Raw genomic sequence first — 24,857 nt, 5'->3', positions numbered from 1 at the left:
TATCCGCACGACGTAGCAGTGGGCCCCGCCGGGGTGGTGCAGTGGTAAGACGCCCGACTACTGTGCCGGAGTTCCCGGGTTCGAACCCGACCGCGGCGGCTGCGTTTCGATGGAGGCGAAACGAAGAGGCGTCGTGTGCTGTGCGATGTCAGCGCACGTTAAAGATCCCCAGGTGGTCGAAATTACTCCGTAGCCCTCCACTACGGCTCCTCTTTCTCTCTTTACACTTTCATTCCCACCCTCCTCCCTTCCCCTACGGCGCGGTTCGGGTGTCCACAGAGCAAGTGTGACAGTTACTGCGCCTTTCCCTTCCTGTGAACCAATTTAACCAATTTAACGTAGCAGTGGAAAAGTCCTCTCCCCAGATGGGGCTGGTACAGGTGGGTCACTGCCGCTTGCGGCGGGGGCTAGCCCGGCACCGAATTTTTATCTGTTGTAGGCCGTCATTGCACACGCCACCGCTGGTGGTGGACGACGGCTGCTGTTGCGGCACGCGTCTTTCTTTCCCTATTCCTTTTCTTTCTTCTCTATATTCTCTTCTGTCTGCACGAGGCAGCGGAGGTGGCTCAGCTACAGAGCCAGTAGCAGGCCCGTGCATTTTCTCTTCCTTCTTCCTACAGCCACAACAGGCAGCGGAGGTGGCTCAGCTACAGAGCCAGAGCAGGCCCGTGATTTTTCTTTTCCTTCTTTCTGCAGCCACAACAACAACAACAGCTGCGGCGGGGTTGATTAATTTAGTATAACTTCAATAATGTTCAGAGTTGAATCCTATACATGAGAAAAATTTATATCAAAGCAAAACGATCCATAATAAGCTGCAAAATGCATAAAAAGTATAAAAGGGGTAAGCAGGGCTGCGTACCTACTTCGCATGTGATAAGCACACAAATTGGCTGTATTCTTTTCAACCTATACATAAATGAGATTTTCCTCATCAACCCCACACATAATTCGTCATATACGCCGACGATACTACCCTCTTCATCACTGCATAAATTAAGAAGCATAAGAAGTGGCCAGAGACGGAACTTCCTAACAACAAAAACGTGATAATGGAGCATTAACAACCCGCATATTACAAACGTACAGAAGACGAAAGCAATTCTGCTAAGAATTAAAATTAAGGCTGTACAATCCCTAACAGAATAGTTTATAGGCAACACAAATATACCCTGTGCACATAACACCGAATCTGAGCGCAACCTTAAATACAAGCCTATCCTGGGACATTCGCATTGAACAACTAAAGATCAAAATGTCAAAAGCATGCCGAGTTCTTAATAAATTTAGTCATGTCTTGCCTCAGAATATAAATCTATATAGCTCTATTCTCACTAGTCATGCAACCTACGCCATTTGGAATGGGGAACCAAAAGAGAAGCAAATATAAACAAGATTCAAGTGTGCCAATAGAAATCGCTTCTTATAGGTAATCTTCCTTATGATTCTCATGCTACCCATCTAATTGGCACGCCGGCGACCGAGAATTTGTGGGTAGCATGGAGTGCCGTGTCTCTGACGACTTCGGTCAGGGATGTTATAGGCATGACCTGAGGCAGACAGAACCTTTAAAGTTCCTCCAGAACAGCGGACCAATTCAGGTCATGTAGGGCGTCCTCACTGCCTCCATGGTATGACGAAGAACGATATGATAGTATAAGCTTCGTCTGTATGGTTGTTATACAAAATATAACAGAATTAAGACTGAAGCCATTCAAACGAAATTAATTCGTTTCATATGTCATAAATATCGCCGTGACGCTTCATACTGCTGTGCTTGGATCATTGCAGCTATCACACTTGCCATGCGCAGGCATTTCGAATCAATGAAATTTATGCACTACGTCGTCCACTCGCGTTATCGTCTCTCAAGAGACTGCTACATCACGTGCACCAAACCAAAGCTAGCAAGGGGCAATCATGACCCTATCTCGCACCTTACTTTGCTCGCATCAACACCTTTAGAAACAGTTTCTTTCGCGTACTATTGAACATTGGAATGCATTAACTGGTTGAGTTCGTTTGTTACCAGTAGATAAAGTTATGCTTGCTATTGACAGTATTTTTAGCTGTTTCTGTATTTTCTAACATGATTTCGATTTATGTTGTGGCTCATGTGCTCACATTTCTCGTATTTTTGTATTTTAGTTTTTCTTTATGTTCCACTCGTTGGGCTGCAAAATTTATAAATAACTAAATAAGTCTGTTGTAGCGTCATTTTTATGGTCGTTGCCTCCGACAGGAATTCAGCAGCGGTGTTTGGTGGGCTATGAACGAGGCCCGCGAACAGGTCCTGCTTAACTCTACGCTTGAGGTGGCGAAGTTTCTTCTCCTCCGCTCTATTAGGGCCTACGTGCTGGAAAAGAGAGAGAGGGACCCTTTAGTGAAAAGCAAAATTTAGCCACCGTTTAGATTTCCCTGGCATGCTACTCTGCGTAGGAAGAGGAATTGGGGAGGAAAATATTGAAAAACAATCATGAGGCGATTCAAATAAATGAAGGGGGAGATAAAATGCGGCCATTAAATGCGTTGTAGGTTCATCGTGGAGTAATGGTATAAACTCAAATGATGAAATGCATGGTCCGATAATTTGCTAGCGTGAAACATGCCTGTGGGTAACATGCTCGGTGAAATTAGCGTTTTTCAAGGAGTCCAATTCCTTTCAAATACGTAAATAAAGACCTAAAACACTTTCAATTTTTAAAGGCACTGGGGGGAGCTTCGGCATGCTATGTTCATAGTACGCATGCCCTCATGCAGGATGTCTTCCACAGTTTCAATCGAGCCGCAGTTGTCACAATGCGGACTGTTCCTTTGACCGAAACGGTATTTTAAGCCATTTCGAAGTCGGTGGTAAAGAGTTTCTAGTTGGCGAGGAAATTTCGAAGGGAGTCTTGTTCTTCGGTGTAGGTCAACTGAGTAATGAAATTGGTAGTGATGTGTCGGCAAGCTGCAAAGCTGATACTTTGTTTCGGAAGCAATCTTTTTGGCCAGTTGGGATAGATCTGATTTCGTGAAGACAGTCCGAATGTATCTTTGATGTTGGTTACCTTTACGAGCAGCTTCATCTCCTTTTCTATTGGCTTTATTGCTACATTGAGCTGGTATCCACTGAAGAGTTATGCAGGGGCCTGCGGTAATATCCAAATGATGTAGACACCCGATGTTAAGAAAAACGGGTTGATGATTGCTTTTCTTCAGCAGATTATATAGGATTTGCAGAGATGCTCTGGAATCAGTGAAGATAATCCATCATCTGAGGGTTTGACACCGGGTATAGTAAACAGCTTTTTAATGCCATGGAGCTCAGCTGTCGTAGATGATCTCTTCCGCTGGAGCCGGTATACGACAGGACGTGGTTTGTTGAGGGCACAGAAAAGCCATAGGAAGAAGTGTCCCGAGTAGTTGAACACTCGGAGAATATGTGGGCGCACTGCGTATATTCGTTGGAAAAGTAGGCGAGAGCGGCTTGGAGAAGTGCTGCCTGTGGCATGCGGCTCTTCGCATCCACGCCAGGAATAGACGCATTCACCATTGGAGACGATACCGTCCATGGGGGAAAGGTGAGAGGTAGTAGATTTTGTGGCTGAGTAATAGTAGGGAGGGGTAGAAACTATACAGTTTGAACAAAGCTAGAGTTGCTGGGAGTTAGGTGGACACCGTGTAAGAAGTGCTTCTTCCCTTGGAGGACATGTCGGCGATGGATACACATAGTTTCTTCGGTGGTAATCCCATCCAGCGGGAGACATCCTGCTTCTGCAAGAGTTCCTGATGCAGACGATCCGTTTGGGAGTCCAAGGCATATCCACAAACAGTTGTTCTGCACGGCATCAAGAATCTTCTTGCTTGTTTGAGGTAATCTTTAAAGCACCGGTAAATAAAAGAGTAACGCTCCTTCAAAGTAGGCCTTTCAAACAGAACCGTCGACCGGCAGTTGCTGCCCAATCGTGTTCCCGCCATGAATCTGAAAACTTACGATGCTGCAGTGATTGTCTCGTGGAGCTTTTAATCTTAGGTGCCCAAAAGAGATTACTGTCAATCATATAACACCTAGGAATCGCTGTGATCGTACATACACGGTAGTGACCGTCCACCCAGAATGAGCGGGTATCTAGTCTTTCTTGTGAAAGTCATAGAAACACTCTTTACTAATAAGAGGAAAAGACCCCGGGGAGCCAGGTACCTTGAGATCTGCAGTAACGCGAACGTGATTCACTCCAGATGCTGATATAATCTCTAAAAATTCTTATGCGTACTCCTCGCAGAAGGTTTCTTGTTATATGTATAACGGCAATATTAAACAGGAGAGGGCTGAGCACAGCTCAGGTACGCCCCTCTTCACTGCGTGCAAGAGAGTTGGACCATTAGGAATGCTCATAAAAATTTGCCACTCTTGTAAATAGTGTCCGATTCATTTGTAAAGCTTTCCTCCGAGGCCAAGGATGACCAAGGCTGCGAAATTGCATGATGAAAAACAGAGTCAAAAGCGGCCTTCATGTCAAGGAAAACGGCGGTCGGGATGCACCCAGCGTGAAGATACTCTTCAAGTGATGTGACAAGGGAGATGGCATTATCAGTCGCTGACCTATTTTGGCGAAATCCGTTCATTGTTTGAGGATACTCATTTCGGCTCTTGAGGAAGCAGGTGACGCGTGTGCAGATCATTCGCTCCATAAGCTTACCTACGCAGCTCAGTAGGGCATTAGGTTGGAAGCATGCGTCACTTGTTACGCTGGAAAAGACAGGCCATGTTTTCGCAGTACATGCGCACACTTTCATTTGGCCGCTGGTTACTGGACTGTAGCACAGCTTCAGCTTTCTCGCGGCAATCGGTGTTAAGGAAAGGGCCCAGATCACGGCAAAACGCCTGCCAGTTCGTAAGGACACCCTCGTGGGGTTCGGACCATGTACTGGCCGACTCTTCAAGGGCAAAGTAGATATTGCTGAGCTTGCGCTCAGTACTCCTGCAATTGTAGTGGGCCACTCGCTCGAAGGTTGCCCACAGCAGATTCATAGTGTTTTCGAAGACATCGCCATGAAAAGTAGACGGTGTTTCTTGAAGACATAGCGCAAAAATGACGGGGACAACTAACACAGATGTAGACAGGACAGGCGCCAACTGACAACTTTATTTTCGAGGGAAACCGCAGCACACTTTATGTCAAGACTCACGTGACAATCAAGGGGCCTTATACTACGACCAGATACAGTTTAACAATGGGCGGCCGACAATCTTGACCCGGAAAAACCATAAAAAAAACAAGGGGGGCCTTTCAGTTGTCAGTTGGCGCCTGTCCTGTCTACATCTGTGTTAGTTGTCCCCGTCTTTTTTGCGCTATGTCTTCAAGAAACTGCTACCAACTAGCCCAAACCAAACATCTGTTGTAGACGGTGTTCTCCGTCGGGTGTCACAGGATCGGCACAGGGAGCCTGGGATCAGTGGCCGTGTCAACCAGACTCGATAATCGAAGATGATGCGTGATCTTTGTTGTGATAAGGGGTCCAGACTCAGGCGACGGTCCACAGAGGTGGCGACTGGGTCATTGGTGGACCGGATTGATTTCCGTCGTGAAGCGTGTACATATGGGAAAGCGCACCCGGCACACTCCATCTGACTGTAACGTGTATTTCGCCAAAAGTCCTGGAAACACCGGAGCCTTGAGCTTGGTAAACTGCCATGGGCCGAGAACGATCAAAGCGCGAGCGCAGCCAACCATCTTCTAGGCCGACTACGCACTGACTGTCTCAGCTTCGTCGTCAAGTATGTCTGTATCAATACGAGGCTAAGAATCGTAGCAGCACTTAAATGCAACGTGCATGATACGACATATATTCACTCCATTTATAATTTGCACCTTTGGGAAAAAGCATTCTTTGAGAAGTTATGAGTCCTATATACAGAAGTTGTTTACTAAAGAGACAAAGCAAACTTAACAATCTTTTCCACAGAATACGTAAAAGTATTTGTACTGGGAAAAACTGCGCCGAAATAAACACACCACAAGAAAGAAGACGGGACAAAGGCGCTTGTCCCGTCTTCTTTCTTGTGGTGTGTTTATTTCGGCGCAGTTTTTCACAGTACAAATATGAGCCAACTAGCCCAAGAAACGGTATTAATACGTAAACGTATGATACATAAAACAAGCTTGTACTAGGCACATAAATAAGTAAATGATACAAAAAATATCCTCGTTATATATTTATTAGCAGTATGCTGTATTGACCTCTCAATATTACTACATGTGTACACAACACTGGGTAACAAAAAAGGACTATAATAACGGAAATAGAAACGTACCATATTTCTAAAGTGCCTATCAAATATGGAAAAAGAATTCAAAACTATTGAATGCTACATCTTTTCAACAAGTTACCGAAAAAATAGGGGGAATTAATAGAATAAATAGACCTCTCCATGTTCGCAAACAATGTAACGTCAGGGAGGCACGTGACGACGGGTCCCGCCTAATGAAAACCGGCTTGGTCGGCAAAAGCGTCCGTCTGAGCTAAGTCTCCCTGCTCCAGGGAGCGGCGGGAACCTGCCCGCTGCTGTGCACGTTTGCTTCAAATCGTGCGTTAGCCATTTCAGATCCGGCGCAATATGCAGAACTCCTTAGTACACGTACCCATTAATAGCAATTTTTACCTTAAAAAAGATGACAGTCTCGACAATCATGCATGCAATTATGTTTGCTCTATGAACTGGCATGGCCGGTTGCCGACGACCCGAACTCCTACCAAACGCTTGAAGCTCACAGGACGTAAGCATGCTGGAAAACGGGTCAGTGCATGCATACTGCAGGCATGCATACTACATGCATACTACAGGCATACAGGCAAGTTGCTTTTCTTTTTTTTTTCCTGAAAATGCTCACAAAAGCGAATGCTGAGCTCCACGAAGCGTTGGCAGTTGTGAGCGAAAACAGCAGCGCACGCACGAGGTTCGTGCTTCGCTAGATGATTTCCCTCCCATCTACAGTCATTGTAGTTTGTGGTATGTTCGGCCAGACAAAGAAAAGAAATTATTTCCGCCTAGTCGTGTAATTCAGTAACCTAAACTATGTAGCAAGGAAGCTAGCAATGCCACGCTATGTGTCCCGTGGTAAGGAAAGTAACAAAGCGGGATTTGTACCACATAATGATATTCATGCAAGGCGTACAGATTATCATAAGTGCACTTAAATGATACGCACGAGTGTACCAAAAACATGTGGTTACTGTCAAAGACAATATCGAAGCCTGCCAGCGAATGATGTTTGTTACTTCGCTCTTTGCACAGCTGAAAAGCACATTTGGGCCACTTCCAGAATGGAAGAAACGCATGCCGTTGGTCGTCTTCGATCCAATATCGCATCACTCCACGCGAGAGCTTGACGGTATTGAAAAAAACGCAGTGAGTTGTCAGCAGACGAGATCAAATCCTCCGCACCACGCCACCAGCAGCAGAATGCTTTGCCCACCAAGTCAAGCCACGTGGCGTCCGTCTCCTTCGCCCCACCGCCGATACGTTATTCGTGACGTAGGCCAGGAGAGGTCTATTAGGTGATAACGTTGTTAAAAGTCAATGCTTTCCTCTTTCTCGAGGGGCATCTTATTTAAATTTCCGATATTTCGATATTTTATCGCTTTCGTTTGAAAGGAAAGCTCATTTGTCGTTGCTGAAGTTCTGTTTGCACTAATGGATTTGCGTCCTTCCTTTGTTAATCTTTATGGAGAAAGCATTTAATAACTCATGACTCGCCAACGTGGCCGTGCGTTCGCGAGAAGTGTCCACGAGATTCCGCGGGATACCCCTGTGCTGTAACGTCATCACGTGATTCAGGCATATACGAAGCTGACTAGGCCGGGCGTTCGATCCAGGCGTTTGTGCGGCGCCTTTCATTAATTCCGCGGAATACCGCGGCATTCTACTTTTAAATCATCCTGATGACGTCATCATTAAAATAACAATCCTGCCTCCACCGGGAATCGAAACTCCATCCCTGGAATCTCCAGCCGAGTGCCTTAACCAACTGCGTCACGACCGGGATCCCGAAACTCACATCATAATTATCTTCGTCTACTGTGATGATGATGATAAGCTCTTTAATTACTCCCAAAAATCGAGCAACCAGCCTAAAGACTAGTTGCACTGCTTATAGAGGGTCAGCAGGGATCCCCAGAGGGCTCTTCGGCCTCCAATGCACGCAAGATGAGCTGGCGCTGTTGGGCGAGCTCAGTGGTATACCACCGAGCTCGCCCAACAGCGCCAGTGCGCATAGGAGTCCCTCCTGCATATTCGCAGGAGGGGCTCCAACGCATCCAATGTAGCTGAATTGTCTGCGTTGTGTTGTGTACATGTCCACAACATGTGAAGAAATGTGCCCGGTTGTGAGTAGTGTTTGCATGTAGGTGCAATGAGATTTGAGAAAAATTTGCTATTAGCCAGAGCGAGAGTGAGAGAGAGAGAGAATGAGTTTGGGACGATTCCTGTTTGTATTTTGCGCCAATGGACGGCCTCGCGCCGGGATAGTTCCTGGTGTGCTAGGGGTATAGACACCGTTCGAGACGATAATGTTGGAGGATGTCCGTGTACGTAACAAGGCGTGAATGAGCACCTTGAGGAGTATCAGAGGAAGCGGCTGGCTGAGGAGGTCAAATTGAACGACGACGCAACACGGAAACGGACACAGACAAGAAAGGAACACCACATGCGCACAAGGCTTGTGCGCATGTGGTATCCCTTTGTTGTCTGTGTCCGTTTCCGTGTTGCGACGCCGTTCAATTCCATCATGCACCAACTCGCCCCCCAGGCCGTTATTCTGAGGAGGTCGCTCCGCCCGGTAGTTGAGATCTCGGGCTAGAGCATGCGCCTGTGCGTTCTCGCTGATCGCCTCATGGGCTAGGGCCATTATGAGAAGACGAGGTGTTGATGGTAAGGGGAGAGATCGGAAGAGAGTGTGTGCCTGTCGGGATATATACCTGCATCAAAGTTACGAAATGCTTGATGAGAATCGCTAACGACTACTTTGGTGAAGGAGTCGGTCAGAGTTAACGCGATGGCAACCTCTTCCGCGGTGGTAACAGTGGCAATTTTGAGGATGCTGTAGGCATTATGCCAGTTTCGGTGCAGTGCCAATGCAACCGCAACCGCAGCCGTAGCGGTGCGAAGGGGGTGGTGGGAGGCATTCGTGTACGTACCGTCGGAGTGCCCGGCGAAACGTTTCTGGAGTTGGCGGGCTCGGTCTGCTCTGCGCTCTGTATAATACTCTGGAGGAAGAGGAAGAGGAAGATGAGGAAAGGCAGGGAGGTTAACCAGTAAAAGAAACCGGTTTGCTACCCTGCACTGGGGGAAGGGGGTGAGTGGATATAAAAGTTGTGAGAGAGGGATGGTTGAAGTTAGTACAGTCACATCACAGAAATGCCACATCACATCACGTCACCGTCATGTCACCTAACATAACAGCAAACTCATAGTCTTTCGATTAGGCCTGTGCTTTTCATAAAGCGGAGTAGTGCCTGGGAGGCCTTCACCGCAGATGATCGCCGTGGCCAGGGACCTAAAATCTTAATTTCAGTAAATGGGCGTCCATCTAGATGCTCCAGCGTACGGCACAGACACTGTCTTTCCTCACTGTATATGGGGCACTCACAAAGAATGTGGCCCATATACTTGTCGCATCCGCAGTTTGTGCATGCAGGGCTGTTTGCCATGCCTATCATAAAACAATATGAGTATGTGAATGCTAGACCAACCCACAGGCGGCACAGCAAAGTTTCTTCGCGTCAGGGTAGTCCAGGTGGAAGCCGGAGCTTTAGATCAGGGTCCAGGGATTTTAAGCGGCAGTTCGCAAACTGGCCAGAATTCCACCAGGAGAGTGTGTGTTCCCGCGCAAGTGCGCGAAGCCTGCCCGCTGCGTCTGCCCTGGAAAAGGGAATTAACACACAATCGCCGTCTTGGTGGGCTGTTCGTGCGCCCTCGTCCGCCCGAAGATTGCCCGCTATGCCGCTGTGTTCTGAAGACATTGGAAGATGATGTCATGTCCTCCATTAATTGCAGTAATGAATTTTTCGTATTTCCGCAACGAGTTGTTCATAGGCTCCAGGGCGAAGAGCCGCTTTTAAGGATTGCAGGGCTGCTTTTGAATCTGTGAAAATAGACCACCGCTGGGGGCTCTGCTGACTGATATGCCTAATTGCGACACAAAGAGCGGTTAGCTCTGCAGCTGTTGAAGAAGTCTGTGAATTGTCCCAACTTTTGTTTCCTTATTAATTGAGGATATGACCATGGAGCCTTAAGAACTCACGGCATTCACTGAACCATCGGTGTAGACGTGCAAACGATTTGCATGGTGCTCATGGAAGTATTCAAGAGTGATTTGTTTTAGTTATGCATACGTTTGGGAAGCGGAGGTATACGAAGACTGAGTCTCTGCTGAGGCGTGAGGACCATATACGTAGAAGTCGCCCTCTGAGTGGTGATTCTTACCTGGCGCAGGACTGCGCGGCCCGCATGTGTCAGCAAGAGGGGGTCATATTGGGAATTTAACATCGCTTCAATCAGCTCGTCTTCTGTGTTGGAGATCCCGAGAGTATCAGTTTGGTGGTGGAAGTGGACATGGGTAGACTCAATGCTGTCTTGTACGCCTTGCGTTGTGATGCATCCAGTCGCTCCCGATCCGGTCGTGTGAGACGAAAGTAAAGGGTGACGTAGGCAATGGGCGTACAGCCGAAGGCTTGCACTAGGCGCAAAAGGTTGTATTCGCGCATGCCGTTATGCTTGTTGGCGACTTTCTTGAGCAGGCGGCTGATCTGGATTACAGATTTATCTATTCGCTGAAGAGTAGTGGCGTTTCCTTCATTATCTCGTAGATGAAAAGCCAGGATGCGGATTCGGTCGGTACAGGGCATAGGAGTGCCCTGTACTTGCAGATTAAAGGATGCCTGATGTGATCTGGGGCGTCTACCCGTGGTCGGGACAATAAGGTATTCAGACTTGGTGGCCGAGCAGGACAGGCCGACTGTGGCCAGATACGTACCAACGCGATCGATGGCTGTCTGCAGAGTCTCCTCGATCTGGCCGTCACTGCCGTGGTTAATCCACAGAGTAAGGTCGTCGGCATAGAGACGGTGGGGGGGAGGATGATAGTAGCGGGATTCCGCGAGTGACAGATACGCCGCCTTTCCTTTCCTTTAAACCAATTATAGAACGCCGGTGAAATTTGATGCGTTCAGCGGAACGCTTATTGCGTTCGACAGCGGTCGCGCGATGTATGTACCGTGCGCATGCAGCGGCAACGCTCAGGCTTTCGCATTTCTCAACTGCAGAATCAGCTCTCGGTTGCTTGGTTGAAAATATAAACAAATCTTGCTCGACACCCACGTTGAGTCATATTCTGGGTATTTCATTACAAAACATTTCTTTCCCTTGTACGTACTGGTTTGAAAACGTTAGGAGCAATAAAGACATTTAGTAGTTGTGGTACATGCCTAATGGTATGGTGATTTCCTATTGATTTATACTATTTATTTTCTTCGGATTGTCATACTGTTAACAGGAGTTTTCCATCATGGAAGTTCTGATATCCTCCGTGGGGTTCATGTTCGAGAATCGGACATTCATTTTCCCAACCTAGAGAGTCTCATGCGTTAAGCTACACTGAGGTTAGCTGTTCAAGCCTTTTAATGAAACAGAGAAGAGAGATGCACGCCTCCAAAGTTACCTTCCAACGCAAAATTGACGAAGCTTTTCCTAGTTAGCCTGTACCTTGTGTTAGCCTGCAGCTTGTGCCTGTGAACTGCCAGCAAATGGCCGCAGTAAAGGCCAGTGGGGGATTCACGACGAAAAAAGCAGGCACTTTTACTGACTCCTGCCACCGATGCCATATAAGGATGGATAAAAAAAGGTGAAATGCATGGCAGGAGATTGCATGTGCATGAATGCATGTATAGGATTTTCATGTTATGCGCGCAAGTCTCACATCCTTGAACAAAATGCCGCGTCTTCATTGTACATAAGGAGCAGGCTCCTGCAATACCTTTACAATGGTTGAATCCCAATAATGAGGCTGGGGACGAACTTCGTAAGCCCTTTTGAAAATTTATTCGAGGGTTATGTAACTAGAAGAAACAAATGATTCTGCTTGTCGTAAGCGCTGCACCTAGAGTACTGTAAAAACTGACGGGGCGCTCCGTTCTGTTTTTCCCAGGTGCTGCTGGGGCCTCGTGGCCCCCGCAGGGTCGATGGCGTCCGGCTGGGCGTCGTCGGGCGGTGGGCCACGCCGCCGCCTACGGCCGCCGCCGCCTCTCGGCTGACACGGGTGCGCCTGGCCGCCGTGCGGCGCCGACAACATGCGGACGCAGTCACACCGCGAACCGGCTTCTCCCCCACGGTGGGTCTTCCTTAGTGCTCATCCCGCCTGCTCACGCAACAGCTAGCTAACGATACCGGGTGTCCGGCAGCGACGAACAAGTCTATTAAGGTGGTACTTTGGGCTTTTTGGTAACACATGTCAACAAAAATAGCGCAGAGACAGGACAAGGAACAAGCAAGAACACACACAAGCGCTCGTGTGTGTTCTTGCTTGTTCCCTGTCCTGTCTCTGCGCTATTGTTGTTGACGAACAAGTCTTTTTCTAGTAGGGCGTCACAGATTCATAATCACACGCTATTCCAGCCATCACAGAGAACAGATGCCTGGGAAAAATTGAAGTCACCCTGAATTAGCGGATTATCGCACTCTAATGAGAGAACAAGTACTAGCACCAACCACGGAGCTTTTATGGGGTAAAAACGGCCGAAAATTTAAATGCTGCCTGGGTAGCACCGACCGTACGAATAATATCGCATAAAATTGTTTTATCTTTGTAAATGTCATGTAAATGTTGTATTTCTTAATGCGGTGTTCTTTAGATTTATTGTTGTAAACAGTGTTCTTACAGGGCAGGTGGGCATTCGTCAGGTGTCGATATACCTCTTTGCCTGCTCTCCCCGGTTTTCACTTATTTGCAATGCAAACCAAAACAAAGATGTTAAACATTGCGCAGCGGTAACGTTGCATCTAGTGCTGGTAAGTTATTTTGATGTTAAAAATTCCAAGATAACATTTAATTCTGTATAGTTATGTTAGGCGTCAGCATTCAAAGAAAGCATTCCTTCGATGTTGCATTTTAAATGCAATACAGAATGAGAAAGTAACTAATAACGTTACACTTTTTCACGCGCAACTCGCCACACAAGCATATCATATATCATCATACCATCACATAGGTATATTGTTACACAGGTGTATGATCACAAACGCATAAAAACGAGCACTATACTACTGATCAGGTGCAGTGCAGTGGATGTAATCGCCATAAATTTTGTGGACTGGATCGACAACGAACAGAAATATCGTTTATGCCCCCTTTGCGAAAGGCGTTCCGTAACTCAGAGGCTTCAAAGATTTGGAGAAAATCCAAACAGGTATGCAGCTTCATGCCACTGATGGCGTGAATATGTTGCATTCTTGAATATTCTTGGGTGGCGACTTGATTATACGAATCCTGGGGTCCTCCCAATGTCAGCAACCGGCCAACAAGATGAAAAAGTGAGGGGAAGCCTGGGCACTGGATTCGCTGGATACGTGGAGATCCTCTTCATTGTCAAACCAGGGAAGAATCCCGACCCTAGGATCGCGGCAAGCTCTGTGAGTGAGGGCTGCTATCCCGACTTCAGAGCTATCTCGAAGGTAATGACCTGCTACCCGAGACAATTTTTAGCTTCTGCCCCGTCTCTCTCTCTCTCTCTCTCAAGACGTCCTCCTTCGTCTTGAGGGAAACTTACTGACCAGAACGCCATTTTACAGCGAAAACAAGTCGCGACCTTTGAATTCAGGCAGGTTTTGACAACGTGAGTCACGCTGCAGTACCTGAGGGACTGATTCGACTCAGCTATTGATCAGATGATCTACGCTATGTCAAGGACTTTATGAGAAATAGAACAACCACAAGCGGCGTGGGTGACCTCAGTTTGCTCATGGAAGACAGTTGTGCTAGTTGGGTGCTAGTTGCAATGCCGAAGTCATCAACCTGAGTCTGTATTCCGAGTTCGCATCGATTTCAAAAGTACTGCTATCTGTCTGACCTCGAGTCTCTGATTGGTGGAAACACCGGAACTGATAGAAAATCCGTTTTCAATGTTCCCACCAATGAGATGACTCGAGGTCACAGAAATAACGGTACTACTTAAAACGACGCAAATTTGGAATACGGACCCTCCAGAGGTCTGCAATTACGGAGACTCCTCGCAAGGGCATACCTCAGGGGGTTCTGGCCTCCCCGATGCTCAACTCCACAATGTTTAATCCATCGCGACTGCTTAATTAACAAAAGTACAGGCATTGCAAACACCATGCATGTCAACACCTTCAAGGTGTGATGGCAAGAGTTCGCTGGAGGAGCTCCAGTATGAGGCGGATTGCATGTAACAGAGCGCTCATGAGAAGCCTCACCTGCCCACCGAAAAAGTCAAAATGAAAATACACAGCATTTGATACGATAAACTCTTCCAGTCGGAGGTCATACTTGACAAGCGAATAATTTCAGAAGCCCAGATCATGCTAATATCGGCAAAGCATATGCAGTGTTATGCCCTCAGTTGAACACAAGCTCAGACTCCTGTCCGCAACCACGGGCTGACTAGTGGCGCGATCTTCTCGAGTCGCGCACAGCAGGAGAGGGTCTAGAGCCGGAGATACGATTAGGCTTGGGGCCCTGGTCGGCAGCAAGGCCAAATCTAGTCTGCCGTATCAAAACCCTATTCCGCCTGACTCCCCAAATGCATGTATACGAGCATGATCCCTGACTATACAGTAACATATAGGTACACCTTGAACTCCAGTATGCGCAACTCAGCGCCGAAGTTTGAACCGCTTCTACTTACGCGGACCGACAGAGCTCGACTAACAGCAGGTAGTGTTGTGTCGACAGCGTCAAAGAGTTCGTAAGCGTCCTGGATGAAGTTAAGATGCCCTAGACAGTCCTCCTGATTAATTATCACAAGCACCAGGAACTGCAATAAGACGGAAGGGAAGCGTGAGCGAATAGTCTAAAAAACGATTGCCAGGTCGAGCTAATGTGACCTGAGTGAACGTTGCTTGTTAAGCTAGAATATCTGCGGCTACTGCTGCGCCGATGGACTCAACGGGCAGAGAAGTTGCTAGAGTCACTTTCAGAGGCTAAACATTCATTTAGGCTGAAAGGCCTTCGTTGCTCAAGGGTAGTCATCGACGCCTGGAAAGTCACCGACACTAATCGGTTACTTGCGGAAAACCTGCAGTTATTCCCACAAGGAAAATTGAGCAAGAGAGCCATGCGAATCATTCGTCACTACAGTGTGCAAGTTCCTGAGCCAAGTATCACATATTACGGGCGCCAGGACACGCAGGATGCTCTAGGACATATTTTCCAAGCGGCGGCTAAAGTGTGGCTTCTCGAACCTATGGATCAGCGTCCTGCGCAATACAGGAGTGCGCACGGGGTCAAAGGATATGATACTTTTCGCCTCACCCTAAGCTCAGCAAAGTGCTCGCAATACGCAAGCACTGGCTTCAGACCGGGATCTTTCTATGCCTCTACAAAATTCATAGAATCCCATTCATCGCGTATGATGATAGTTGCTGGCATTGCGGAGGTTGCACTATTTTACGCTACGCAAGCCTACCAACGTAACCCGGCAGTGGGAGGCGCCATTCAGCAACCTGGTCCTGGAAGTCTCGCTCGGCTATATTTACAAAACATGTGCGGCTGTCTCTGTGAGGCTTTTGAACAGAGATACGAAATCTAAAGCAACCCGCAATGCTCCCACTGAATAGCAGTAAAGTTTACTCTATCATTTTCTTTTAGCGGCCTTTCCAAAAACTTCCGCCTTTTTTATGGACGGAAACCTAAAGCTGACGCAACATCATAAACGATCACCTCAGCAACTACCTTTAAGTAACGAGCAGCAAGTTAATTAACACGTAATTCAAGAAACAGCTCATCCAGACATCCCTCTTCTCAAGTTTGTATGATGCCTCCAGCCTGGTTGCCATTACATCTATGTCGCCAGCCACCTCGAAGGCTGTCACACCATCTCTGACGACAGCTGTTTTCGAGCAGCAACCGAAGCGGCGATTGAGAAGACTTTCTTCTTGACGCGCCGTTTCCTGTACATCACAAGTGAACTGTCATTTTGAGCCACATTTTCTTTTTCGTATTGTGTATTGTAATTGTGACCCAACCTTTTTTCAGACATCGTTCGGAGGTGCCATACCACATCGCTTCCCATTTAATATGTATCTGCTAGTCAAGTTGGAGGCCAGTTTGCAATAAATATTTGCTTCCAGCTTTTTGCCATCAAACCCCTTTTTCGGTGATAATGGCTTCAAGACACCTGTTGAAGCATAACAGTCAGCGTACAACATAAAGCACACGCATGCGGGATACAGTAAAAACATTAACTTGTAAGGCTTTCGCATTGATAAAAGTAAGAAGCCACCTACGCACATTGAAAGAAAATAAAATGTCATGTTTTTCGGTTGTTTTTTAAAAGCAAAAGTACGCTCAATAAACCAACACCCACATTCTCCTCACGGACTTAATCATTTGTTTCTTATCGCTGAAAACGTCTGCGAACATAGTATTCATATTGGATTGCAAAATTTCTTTCGTTATCATTATGGCCAATGAAAAGAAAAACAACCAGTGTATCGCATTTGAAGCAATCTGCCTAATGCAAAACATGTGGCTTACCTAGTGAAGTTCTGTACGGCCGGTTGGAGGTGAACATTTTGTTGGCGCCTGTGTTGCTACGGCAGGCAAGAAAAAGTAATTTCAGGGATGCAACCATTGGCAACGTGAAGTTTGATCGAGTACTGAGAGTAGAAAGTAAGTTTTGGATTCTTTAAAGCTCACAGCTAAGGTATGCCTGTTCAAGATTCCATAACCTGCTGCAGCACACAGCCATGGACTGTGCAGGCATTTTCAAACACACGTTACTTCATAGAGTGGTGTTGCAAGTTTTCTACGCAAAAAAACTTAATTTGAGTGCTTGCGTTTGAATAGATGCTGTTTGCGTTGGTGCCATATATTAGTGTGGGAACAAATGCAGCATATATGCTTAGTACTGCCAGTTGCATCACTATATTTCACTTGTTTTACATTGTTGACGCCATCTAATATTTTAAGAGAACGATCGTTCAATTTCCGAATACTGAACTATAATCTTCCCCTCGAATTTTCGCGCGGAGAGTTTCCTTTGCATTTTCGAAAATAAACGATTTCAGATCGCCCAATTTTTCTTTCTAGTTGTGATCTTCGAATTATATAGTTTTAATGTTTAAGTATACTTTTGAAATACATATTTTAATAAGCGAGAAAACCACGACAAGGGTGCGATGCGCCACTTTGGTGCGCCAGCGCCCTCTGTGGATAGACGGGAAAAATCTCCGTGCAGCGCGCAGCCTCGTAGTATGCTCCGAGCAGCCTCTGAGCGCTTGTTTACATTCGCGCGGTTTTGCTATTCTCCTTTCCTTGCCAAGTTCTGGGCATCGTCGAGTTATAAGAAACTACAACGATTAAATTATGGGGCGCTTTCTCGCACAGGCCGAGCAAACGGTAGAATCTGATCGGCGCTTGTGGGCGGTTGGTATTAAAGCAGCTGTTATGGCAGCTCAGTAAACAACAATATTTCTTGCCGCTCTTTCCTCACAGCGGCCATCGCGGAAGCTTGCCAGATTCAAACAATAGGCCAGTAGCTCTCTTTTCATGCATCATTCTGCTTCCGGAGCTCAAAAACTGCTCATGCGCACTTGATCTAGCAGACATTGGACTAGAGATTGCATAGGGTAGCTGTAGAACTTCTAAGATAAAGGTTTCTGAGGAGAACTGTCTCCGCCCCTACATCTAAAGTCTTTGGGTATGGTAATGATTGTCTGATGGAGAGAGGTGGTGGTTTATGGGGTTTAACGTCTCAAAGCGACTCAGGCTATGCGAGACGCCGTAGTGGAGGACTCCGGAAATTTCGACCACCTGGGGTTCTTTAACGTGCACTGACATCGCACAGAACACGGGCGCCTTGCTTTTCGCCGCGAACGAAAAGCGGCCGCCGAGGCCGGGATTCGATCCCGCACAACCCCGCGGGATGTGATGGAGGGACAGAAAACTCGCAAAACATTGCATGCCTGCTTCTGGTCAATCATCCTGGTCGTTAGGAACCACTAGATGGATTTCGGATATCAGCCCGGCGGCCACGAACTAACTCCCCCTGCCCGCTTCCCGCATGAACCAAACGGTAAGGTGGAAAGCACGTTTTGTTGCATTTTCGAGATTATGCCCTAAACCACGCCGAAAGAAGGCACTGCGTCACCTTGCTGAAGTGAGTGGTTATCGTGGGTAGCAATGTTTAGTTCCGTTAACCTTTAGGAATTTAAGAGAGCACGTTGTTGGGCTAGTCGGCCATACATACTTAAAAAAGGGAATTGCGCTAAAAAAGACAGTCCTCTTCTCGTCCGTGTCTTTTTTAGCGCAATTCCCTTTTTTTTAAGTAACCTTTAGGAAGTGTTGCCTAATACGTCTGTCGTAAGAGAGAGTTGAACGGACGTCCTCCACGTCAGTGGTCACCAAGAGCCACAATCGGCACCAAACTCACTCATTGCTTATCGTATCAATAGGCCTCCGCTCAAAAAGTACATGCACGATTCTTTCCTTAACAGAGGACTCTATCAAAATTCTGATGGTAGGCGGAAAGGCAGCAACCATCACCTTAGCGGATTTTGGTAGCGGAAAAAGACAGATGCTGCAATGGTGCATGATGGCATAACAGATAGTGGATGTTCGATGATGGTAAGATAGATAGATAGATAGATAGATAGATAGATAGATAGATAGATAGATAGATAGATAGATAGATAGATAGATAGATAGATAGATAGATAGATAGATAGATAGATAGATAGATAGATAGATAGATAGATAGATAGATAGATAGATAGATAGATAGAAAGATAGATAGAAAGATAGATAGATAGATAGATAGATAGATAGATAGATAGATAGATAGATAGATAGATAGATAGATAGATAGATAGATAGATAGATAGATAGATAGATAGATAGATAGATAGATAGATAGATAGATAGATAGATAGATAGATAGATAGATAGATAGATAGATAGATAGATAGATAGATAGATAGATAGATAGATAGATAGATAGATAGATAGACAGATAGATAGATAGATAGATAGATAGATAGATAGATAGATAGATAGATAGATAGATAGATAGATAGATAGATAGATAGATAGATAGATAGATAGATAGATAGATAGATAGATAGATAGATAGATAGATAGATAGATAGATAGATAGATAGATAGATAGATAGATAGATAGATAGATAGATAGATAGATAGATAGATAGATAGATAGATAGATAGATAGATAGATAGATAGATAGATAGATAGATAGGGATGAGGATGGAAGGCAGGGATGTTAACCAGAAAGGCACCAGGTCTACCCAACACTGGGAAAAAGGGATAAAGGGATTAAAGAGGGGAAGAGAAAGGAGCGTGGAGAACAGTCAGTTTGTCACTGAAGCCGGTGGCTGTTAGATAACTAAACAGCACCCTGTATGCCTTGAAGGCAGTCGACTGCCGTGGCCACGGATTAAGGATCTTATCCGCCGTTAAAGGGCGAGGGTCAAGGCGGTCAGTGCACAACGCAGCTCATGTCTTTCGCTCACAAATGTAGGGAATTCACATAGGAGATGTTCGATTGTCTCTTCATAGCCGCAGTGTTTAAACGCCGGGCTGTCGGCCGTTCCAGTCTTGAAAGCATACTTGTTGGTGAACGCAACATCGAGTCATAAACGGCACAGCAACCTTGCTTCTCGATGCGCTATCTTATGGGGAAGGCGGAGGATTCAGTGCCCTGAGGCTGCGGTTGCAAAACCTCCCTATGTTCCACGCTGTAAGTGTGATCTCCAGGGCAAAAGAACGAACTTTCTATTTCCATGTGGTGAAGGTTACGAGTGCGCTCCAGCCATCTTGGTACAACAAAAATGCATTATACCTACTGCAACCAGGTAGGCATGATTCGAGAGTGGAGCCACTGCAGCTCCGTGACGCCCAGTCTCCTCATTTATCCAACGCGGAAAACAAAATGGAGCGACGGCACAAATACATAGCGAAAAGTTTAAAGAAACTAAGAAGACCAAGGAGCTCGGACTGTTATATATAGCAGCGGCCGCATTAAAATCTGCTTCGCAATCAGGGCCGCAGGGCTCTCCCGACGTAGAAGGGGTTTGCAGTCTTAACACCTTTGCTGCTGTTGATAGGGTTATTGGGGTCCATCGGAAAGCATCAGCAGGTCCAGGAAAAAAAGAGCTTGCACATATATGCTCCGTGCAAAGCGACCACCACGCCACTGGTGGCAGAGTTGATAAGTGAATCCGGGAGCGAAGACAGCCGCGTAGTCTGGTAGCCATGTGTACCAATGCAGTCGTCAAGTCACAATTTTTTTTTCCATGGCGTTTACATTGTTGCATTAACGATGTCCGCTGCTAATGCACTGTGACACAAACTACAGGGCATCTGCAGCATTAGTGTTTCCGTGGGTAAATGTTCGAAAGCTATAAAAAACGTGCTGGAGATTGTATTTACTCGCCTCAGCTCAGCAAAAAATATCATCGAGGGCGTACTGTTTGAGTTCACTTCGCTTTAACGAGCCGCTTGTCATTCTTGTCTAATATTCCGATATGAAAGAATTTGAAGGAATATCGGAGAGCCATTGGGAATTTTCTGACGATTTCTATCACTCGCTTTTAGGTACAGGAAAAAAAAAATACATTGCTGACTGCATAAACCCGTAACCATTCATTTCAAACAGTGCTGCATATTTTTATGGCACTTAATTTTTTAAAATTACTTCATAATCCTCGCGTGCAAAGTTAAGACGGATATGACGAGCATCAGGTACGAGTAAATGAAATTAACAGCTGCAAAACAAGGACACTAAAAGAAAGGGACATTACCATGCGCACACTACAAGCTATTTATTAACCGGAAAAGGGGCATATTTATACATTTAGTTCAAGTATGAGACTCATCGCAATTATCGCTCCGAACCCAACACGTGGAAAACAAGCGGCAACATCAGGATAACAGACCTGAAACCTTTAACCTCCGTAGATAAACTAACAGATTCTGACAAAAAAAAATTGAAATGAAAAAAACAAAAAAACAAAGGAGCCATCTCTTAGCAAAAGCAGTGTCAAACAATCGTAGCAACAGCAGAGTCAAACGTGAGAGGAAAAAGCAGTCCGAAAACTACAACCCAAAATAAAATTAAAGAAAAAGGAAAAGAAAAGACAATCGTAGCAAAAGCAGCGCCAACATAAGAAGCAAAAGCAGTCAGAAATCTAAAAAAACAACAAAAAGGAAAAAGATAAAACCAATAACAAAATTAACAACCCGTATAAACAAACAGCATACGGCCGCTAGAAATGCAAGGATGAAAAGTCGCACAGTACATAACGTCACGAAAAACTATTAAGAAAGGAAACTTCGTTTCTACGGAAGGATACCGAAGAGCCGCTAAAACAAGCGCATGCCTTATTTTTGATCATTAAAGCTTCAAAAAGTTTCACGTGCCAATTGATCGCGACGCCTGGCCAGAATCCTTATTCCGTTAAGCATTGGCTCACATCAGGTGGCACGTGAAGGTCTTGAAGCTTTTATGATCAAAAAGAAGGGAAGCATATGTGTTAGCGACCCTGTCTCTATTAATACAGAACCAATATTTTCTCCAGTACTAGTTTTCGTTTAGCAAAACTGCGCTTTAAGTTTGGAAAGTTGACTGCCTACATAGCAAATTTCGAATAACTTCTCGACTACAAAAAAAAAAAAAAAGATGCTGAATATTATAAAACAACATAAAAACTATTTTTGGCTCTGAGCCTCCTGGTAACGAATTAGTGCATACCAAAGTTCCTTTGGTTTCTTTTTCGAGTTCGGCTACATAGTGCCGGCGTCAGCTTTCACCATAGTATTTGGGTTCCCCTGTATTAAATATGACATTAGTTTAACCATACCTAAACGAACGTTTCACGTGCGGAAGTTACAAGTGCTTCGCGCAAGAAGGGATAGTTAACCTGTTAAGCTTAGGTAAGCTTATGCCTAATTAGAATAAGGCAGGAGTTACAGGGCTGTTACCCTGTAACAGCCCGCAAGGGAGAAAAGTATTTGTAAATAATAATAAAAAAAACTAAGGGAAAAGTGCATTCTGATGCAAATGTACTACCATATAGTGCTTTTAAGACCTTTTGCTTATCCTGGTCTACTAGGCGATAGGAAGCCTAATACGCTCAATTAGCATTAATCATGAAGGTTTTATTAGGCTAATTTGTGTTCAGATACATTCAGACTTCATTTCTTAGCGTGAACTTCACACAGGTTTAATTAATGTGAGTTAGGGCAAAGATTTGACTTTGAATTCTTTGATCACGTGCGTGGTCATGGTGGTTATGGCAGTCGCGGTCAGGGCAAGTCATAATATTACGATGTATCGCAAAGCTATGCGCGGTTCTAGCGATAGCAACTGTCGGTTATGCAGGCGATTCCTGAAGTCGGCAAAATATATTGTCCGAAGCTACAGGTGGTTTCGCACTAAAAAATAAAAGGACTTTGTGACGCTTTCAACAATAACAACCATTATTCAATGTGATGGCTTCAAAATCAGTTAGGTATATGAGCTGTTTGCAAGAAGACTTTATTCAACACCTATTATGCGTGCGTAAACAGGTATCACCTCATCGGAGTACTGTCTATTAAACAGACACATGTTAGAAGTTCTACCAGTGCTCACCAATTGTCGCTATATTTTTCATGTCCATGTCGCGTCATGTTTCATAGTTTTTATCTGTTTTTGTCGTAAAGCTTACATCACTTCACGTCACTACAAGCATTGCTGCCTAACATTAAAAGCAAGGGCGCATAAATAGGCCTTCCAGAATAACAGTTTATGACGGCACCGCTCTTGTTCACTACGTGATCTCTGACACATGCAAAGTTGGATAAAGCTTGGGCCTCGAGTGAAGCTGTGCCGAATGAATTGTTGGTTCTACGACAAGATTACAGCAAATTCTGAAATCTCTCCTGTTTATCCAAGCTCGTACGAAGTTCATCACAAGGATCCTTTCGTTGAGTGCAAACTCCAAATAATCATTACAATTAATTTTCTGCGCCACCTACAGCGAAGACATAGCTCACGTAAAATCCCTATTCAGGGGTATTTAATGCATGAATAAATAAATAAGGTTCTTGCTGGAAAATGCTCAATCTCGTCTGCTTACTTGACTCTGACATATCCTGCTAGGTTTGTTTTCTTTTTTATAACTTCCGCTGCCCTTGAAGGCAGTGGGTTACATTACAATCACTATACATGATCTGCCCATACCCATGTCTTCTTGATTTGGACCACTGCTTCTCAGCCATGGATGCATCGAGAACCCCTTGTGGGCCAGTGAAGGTAGTGGGGCACCCCTTGCGACCGGGGAGAGGAGGGGGGGGGGGGGATTTCTGGTATTCGACACATCAATACAGGCGGAAAAAGAAGGGATCAGCAAAGGAGCCCACACAATCCAGACAGGCGCTGTTCTGGCGACCCTTTATTTTAATTTTTTTCTTCAATTTCTTGTCGACGCGACATAAAGTAACTTGTCGCACGTGAACACTAATTGCATTGCTTGAATAAAAGAGTAATTATGAACAGGCAAGGGGTGTTCTTTCTCGACTGCTGTTAGCGATGCGTTAGCATGAAAACAATGATTGTCGGAAAGGGTTTTGGTGATGACACGTGAGCAGTTGATAGAGAGGTGCCAAATGGAAAAGGAAATTCCCCTTTCTAATTCTATAGGAATTGACAGAGGAACCATAGGGCGGTGAAGGCCTTGCTTAGGCGGCGAAGGAGGTGAGAGAAGAACAGCGGACGCCGGCCAGTCAGAGTATCAGAGTCGATGGGGGAGGACAGTGGGCAAGGGGCACGGAGTGTCGCTCCTTGTTTGCTTGATTTACGTTACCCGCTGCGCGCTACGGTGCGTTACCCACTGATGTTGTGTGAACAAGTCAGCGGCACAGGTTGCTCCTTCAGGGTAGTACCGTAATGCTAACTCACAATCTGGTTTTTGAATTGCGTTGATCGTTCTTTTTTCAAGGTTCCATCTTGTAGCGTAGCAGTGAGAACGTTTCGTGCTTGTCTTCGCAGTGCCGGAGAGAACAGGCATGCGGTGACGTCACCAGGGGGCTGCCAGCGGACCCTGCCCAAGAGGAGCCGCCGCTGGCAAGCCGGACTGTTGCTGCTGCTCTCTCTTCTCCTGGGACTCGGTCAGTGGACGATCGCCTTTTCCTTGTCTCAGCCTTTCCTATCTAGGTTTCTATTGACCCCGGCAAGGAAACAAACGAGACATCCCCTCGTCTGGGATGCATGATCAGCAATGCGAGAATGCCTAAGTTAGGAAAAATTGGCAAAGCAGCAATCGCATGACTTCGAAAAAGACGAAAACTTTTACACTCCACTGTGATTTGCAGTTTGGTCTTTTCTTATAGGCAGAATTAATTCTTTTTGATCAGCCAGCATTGCAACAAAATCACTTACGCCATTCATTCAGCAAGCTTTATATTATGCATAAGTACCAAATTTGGGGTTTAGGATATCTTTCCTCAGCAATATTGACGGTGGTGGAGGACATCAGAAAACGTGCGACACGTATCAAAGCTTTAATGAACACCTAAAATCTGAAACATTCTTGGACTCATTGTAAGACGCCTTTCGAGCAAAGCTGTACTGGGTATTG

At 45.7% G+C, this 24,857-nt stretch overlaps 1 protein-coding gene across 1 annotated transcript in view; it reads left to right on the top strand.

Annotated features, from left to right (window-relative positions):
• LOC146187335 (cell adhesion molecule Dscam1-like) overlaps positions 1 to 24,857 on the top strand; it is a 668,136-nt gene that overhangs the window by 62,084 nt on the left and 581,195 nt on the right. The window contains exons 2-3 of the mRNA XM_084607643.1: positions 12,189 to 12,371; positions 24,269 to 24,387. Of these exons, the coding sequence (XP_084463769.1) occupies positions 12,331 to 12,371; positions 24,269 to 24,387 (160 nt within the window). The 5' untranslated portion in view covers positions 12,189 to 12,330. The remainder of the gene's footprint in view (positions 1 to 12,188; positions 12,372 to 24,268; positions 24,388 to 24,857) is intronic.

The sequence above is a fragment of the Amblyomma maculatum genome, chromosome 6, assembly GCF_055883805.1.
Source record: "Amblyomma maculatum isolate TAMU_Amacu chromosome 6, ASM5588380v1, whole genome shotgun sequence".
Taxonomy (NCBI): domain Eukaryota; kingdom Metazoa; phylum Arthropoda; class Arachnida; order Ixodida; family Ixodidae; genus Amblyomma; species Amblyomma maculatum.
Note: the sequence above shows the minus strand (reverse complement) of the source record. Positions and strands in the feature narration are given on the sequence as shown.